At 32.8% G+C, this 5,307-nt stretch overlaps 1 protein-coding gene across 1 annotated transcript; it reads right to left on the bottom strand.

The window, feature by feature from the left end:
* Positions 1 to 242: 242 nt before the first annotated feature.
* Positions 243 to 2,470, bottom strand: LOC109590383 (neurotrypsin-like). Its single transcript, XM_020006308.1, has 4 exons — positions 2,374 to 2,470; positions 693 to 891; positions 492 to 637; positions 243 to 445 (listed from the first exon to the last, which is right to left on the bottom strand). Exons 1-4 carry the CDS (start codon positions 2,453 to 2,455, stop codon positions 243 to 245), a joined length of 630 nt encoding a protein of 209 aa, XP_019861867.1. The 5' UTR covers positions 2,456 to 2,470.
* Positions 2,471 to 5,307: the final 2,837 nt, after the last annotated feature.

Genomic DNA, 5,307 nt, shown 5'->3' with positions numbered 1-5,307 from the left:
TAGCAGAAAATAATTCACATAATAATACATGTACATAAAAATTACTGCCTTACTGCACTGGATTGATATACTGTTGGAGTAGGAGCAACTAGTCACTGAGGTGTTGGGACAATTATTGTGCTCTTTAAAACACAAATCATATCCAGTACTATACATGTTAGAAGTCCAAAATGGTAAAATGTCATTTGAATCACTAAAAATTTTATTCAATAATCAATTAGTGAACAAATGGGAATCACAAACTATGAAAGATGAAAGAACGAGGATGAATCATATCCCAGTTGCTTGCAGAGAGTGTTGGCATCAGTAGAGTCAAACCCATCACTGCATATTGTCCCCCACTGTCCATTACAATAAACCTCAACACGTCCTTCATTAGAATAATCTCCATCTTGAAGACGTACCATACCAGCATATGGATTACTGTTCCATATCCTTGTCGTATCTGTAATAATACCAAATAATACAATTTAACAAAACTAACATCTTACAGCAGTATACAGTAGCATCATAACTGTTACGGTTAACACAACCATAGTCAATGTAAGTAGAGTAGGTACATTGAGCAATGGATAAATAGCTGCTACTGACACAGTTAACATCATCCCATTTCATAAAATAGTAATCTGTACCATAACTATACACAAAAATTATTTAGGTTAATAGTTGATGTAAAATATACATGTACATACCTTGTCAGTCCAGCTCTAGAGTAGCTTGAAGCTCCAGTGTATCCCAACTGATGACAAATAACATTAGCTTCAGCTGAATCAAAATAGTAGTCATCACATATGTTACCCCATCCATTATAGTATACTCTTACTACTCCATAGTAATAAGAAGTTGATGAAATGTTGTTTTGAGAGAGAATAATAGCTCCATTGCTTAAGCCTGTAAATAAAAAAGTCCATGTTCTCACTTTATACTGGCTGTAAAACATAACTTCAATGAAAATAATTGTGTGATACTGACAAACTCTACATGTACTACATGCATGATTTGATAAGATAAGATTAAATGAAGGCAATGTGGCTGATCAAATGAGTATATTTCACTGCCAGGAAGGGCTCCTGCTTCTTAAAAACATTTGGTTATAATAAACAATACACATAACACATTGCTATTGCTTGGCAGAGTACTGATCCTTCAATCTGCAATTTCTTTTGGATTACAATTTCATCTTAAAAGCCTGGTTTCCATGAAGCCCTACAACAACCTTACAACACCGTTGCAACAATTTATTGGATAAAGATCAGGTCTATCTCTACAACAGATGCATCTAACTACAAAATCTATATGACAGTCACAGCTATTATGATGTGTATTTTGGATGATGTAAGTGTCAAATTTGTGTGGGCGATCTGACCTTTGACACAAATAATGCTTTAAAGTAACTGAGCATCTACACAAGAACAAAAGTCCTGGCATTTATAAAGTATCTTGGTAATTTTTTTTAGGAATGTAAAAGAATGTTAGATGGTCTAGTATTTCTTATTTCCTTGATGATTTATTTGCACTAACTAAAGATGCATTCATGATAGTTTTCTACCTCCTAATGTCTCAAACGGCTAAACATTACCACTTATTTTTACTACACTATAACTGTATTTTGTTGTTGGTTTTTTAATATTTTAATTAAGAACTTCAAGGTCACTAAAAAGCTTGGATTAGCACTATTTCTTCCTATACTTGTTTCATATGTCTACTATGATACATCTTATTGCCTGTTAATAATAGAAAGAATAGAAATTGACCATACAAGCTACACGAGGCCATTGGCACGCCATATTTATGAATAACCACTAGACTATTACCATACAGAGACATAGGTGTTTTAAGGAAAAGGAGATGTCTGGCATGTCATATAATGATGCAAATTTGCCCAAAGATTATTACACAAATTTTAGAATGACACTGCCTGCCATCTTGTATGGCTATAAATGATTTTCATTGAATTAATATTCGTAAATCTTCAAAGATTTTGCATGAAATCCACAAAGTTTATAGCCCTCATATCGTGCCACATGGTTTTATAGTATACGGGATAGCCTGCCTGCATGCATCATAGTGCTCAGAATAAATGAATGATCAGACTCAGAACACATACAATATACATATCAAGTCTACATTGATGCATCATTTGCAAATACAATTATGCACACATTTTTTATTTGGCATGTAGTTTTTACAAAAACTGACTCAAGGTTTTACAGAACTTGTCCCGCATATTTTGACAGTTGGCCAGCAGTTAAGCACCGTACAGTGATAGATGTATATATTACATCGTTACATCGACCAGTCGGCCACAACATGACAAAATTGAGGGGGATTGAAATGGGTCCCATGCAACACTGCAACAGGCTCCCCACTCACCATAAACTTGTGGAAGGATTAGGCTGCAACAAAAGAGAAAGAGCGGCAAAGAGATAGCAGCAGCAGATTGCGGGACTCCCATCTTTTTCTAGCTCATATGCATGATATAGAGTCAGCCTCGCTCTAACAGGCTGTTTTAACTAGATGTAGTAGCACTTCCTTCCTGTGCATAGGCCTATTATTGCTTAGATATAGTATCTATGATTAATGTCATATGTTTATATTGCGTTTATATATAGGTATGTTTATATTGCCTGGGATCACGTGAGCCTAATTTAAGGGACGTCCCTTCCCGTAAGTGCCATAGCCTATTATTTTTATTGATTTTTGATGCTGTTAAATTATGATCATCTGTCATTGTTTTGCAGATAATAACAATTAACTTTTAAGCAATCAATTCAAATTATTGAACCCAGCAAACAGTTACAAACACAAAATCTAATGTATTTGCTGAAAAATTTGCAATTAGACATTTAACTCATTGATTTCTTAATCTTATTATTTTTTATATTTTGATAAATCTAATAGTGAACTGCAAAAAAATATCGTTTTACAAGACAAATGGCAAACTGCCAACAATAGCGGCTTATTTTTTAAAATTATTTTTTAATGAATAAATAATAGCATAGCTAATCGTAAGAAAGTTAGAAATAAAGAGGTGGTCAAACGTGGTTATCTATTTTAGATTTAAGATATGAGAGGGAAAGAGTGAGTTTCAGAGAGGAGGGTAAATGGTTCCATCGGTTGATTGCAGGGGAATAAAATAAAGTTTGGTATGTAAAAGTATTACAAGTGATTGGAGATAAATTGCCTTTGTTATTAGGTCTTAAGTGGTAATTTGAGGGAACTTTAGCTAGCAGAGGGTGAAAAGGAGTGAAATAGAGGCCTTCCTTGACTTTAAATAAAATAATCATTTTAAGTTTAACCGGCAATGTGATAGGAAATGAATGTTGGACTGTAGAAGTAGTTGTTGGTAAGGGACCATCCAGGATTTAAGAGCTAGTTTTAGGCCAACAATGCTGAACGGCCTCAAGCTTTGATGACATTGAAGGAGAGAGGGGGACCCATGTTATTTTTAATTTTTCTCAGCATTATTAACTTAACAACACACAACTTTCAATAAAAGCATAGAAAAGGAGATATAAATCTAATTTTGAAGTTCATTAATAATAATAATAATAATAATAATAATAATAATAATAATAATAATAATAATAATAGTTGTCATTTGCATTGATTTGAGCTACCAGCTTATGCATAAGAGGGTCAAGATCAAGATCAAGATGGCTGGGGTCTGATGACGGGCTTGGAATCAACCCACTTTTTCTTTAATATTTTTCCTAGTCTATTTTTGCTCTTATTTGTGACTTCTACTATTTTTTACTATCCTACTATTCTGGTTTAACCTGTTTTATTTTTTTTCTCTGTAACCCACCCTACACTGTATTTCAGATATGTTTGAATAAATAATAATGATAATAATAACATGATCATTATAAGCTTTTTATAATAATAATAATAATAATAATAATAATAATAATAATAATAATAAAAATAATAATAATAATAATAATGTGTTTGTTGGTTTTTTGGTTTTTTCTTTCTGTCTGTCAATAATAATAATAATAATAATAATAATAATAATAATAATAATAACATGCATGGCTATACTGATACAATAAGGGAAGTTAATCCTTATATATAAAGGTCAATTGTGTGATCTTGACTCAACAGTGACAGAATCACCAGCTGATGGTGTACTTAAAGTTTATTTTGATAATGACTGGTATCATAGCTTCACTGATACAGTAGCTAATTCAATATGTGGACAGTATAAATACACAGGACATCGACTACAGTAGAGCCTGTGTAAATTATAACAATGTCGCATTAATCGTGACTTATTTTCAAAAGTTTTAGTGAAGTGCAAATGTAAAACCTTTGAATGTTGTTCTCACTGTATACCAAGCACTTACAGTACTGGCAGCTATTAGGACACTAACATGCTGAAATGTGCATGATTTATTAGTATGAATTATAACAAGAGTGCAGAAAATATAATTTGGGGATTTAGTGGTTTTAATTATAGAGTTTTCTACATGATTTTGGCATAGTGCTTCATATACTATACAGGATTGCTAAAAGAGAGTTTCAAGTTGTAATTTTTTAATGGATATTTATTTTTTTGTGCTAACTGTATGGAATTTGAAATATTGAACTAATTCTAATAAAATATGGATTGTTATAAGATTTCAAGTTACTCAAAAACTTCCCTTTACTATAGTATAGGTCTGGTCTTTACCAAAAATTACTATAGGACAGAATTCTCCATTTTTACATTTTTTATGATCTTCTTACGTTGTATGCCAAGTTGGAGCTGATTCCAATCATAATTGTCTTTTGCAGAACTTAAAGTTACTCAAAAATTGGATAAAGCCCCTGCTATTATTTGGCTGTGATTTTGCTAAAAATGACTACGAGAGAATTTTCCAAGTTTCCAATTTTATAATTTAAAGGGAGGCTTGCACGCGAAAATGAAATTTGAGATTATTGCTTATTTTTAATTTACACTACCCAAATAGACTATTCCTAGTTGCATTCTTGCATTGGACTTGCTTTGGGAAAGTTAGAGCTTGCTAAAGTTGCTGGTAGCCATTGCTTCCTGTTAGGGGGTGCGGTCATTGATGACATCACAAGGGGAGCCAAGTCAGCCAACGTGCAACATGAGCAACTGCAATGCTTTACATGCAGAAATAAAGAGAAAATAACTTGACAAAAAGAGGGATTATTCATTGACAGTTAAGTTGTGGATGCTCTGATACTTATAAAGACAAGGTAAGCATAGAAATTTTTTCAAAGAATGCTAAAATCAGAGAGAAATAGACTATGACAAGTCAAGAGATTTAGCCTCGCCCGGCATGACTTAGACTGGTC

Source organism: Amphimedon queenslandica, unplaced genomic scaffold, assembly GCF_000090795.2.
Source record: "Amphimedon queenslandica unplaced genomic scaffold, v1.1 AMPQUscaffold_10117_Cont17520, whole genome shotgun sequence".
Taxonomy (NCBI): domain Eukaryota; kingdom Metazoa; phylum Porifera; class Demospongiae; order Haplosclerida; family Niphatidae; genus Amphimedon; species Amphimedon queenslandica.
This window is presented reverse-complemented; position numbering and strand designations above follow the sequence as displayed.

Coding starts and splice junctions, on each gene's coding strand:
- LOC109590383 (XM_020006308.1), bottom strand. CDS start 2,455: ATGGGAGTCCCGCAATCTGCTGCTGCTATCTCTTTGCCGCTCTTTCTC. Junction 638..692: donor TCTAGAGCTGGACTGACAAG/GTATGTACATGT, acceptor TTTTGTGTATAG/TTATGGTACAGATTACTATT. Junction 446..491: donor TGATGCTACTGTATACTGCT/GTAAGATGTTAG, acceptor GTATTATTACAG/ATACGACAAGGATATGGAAC.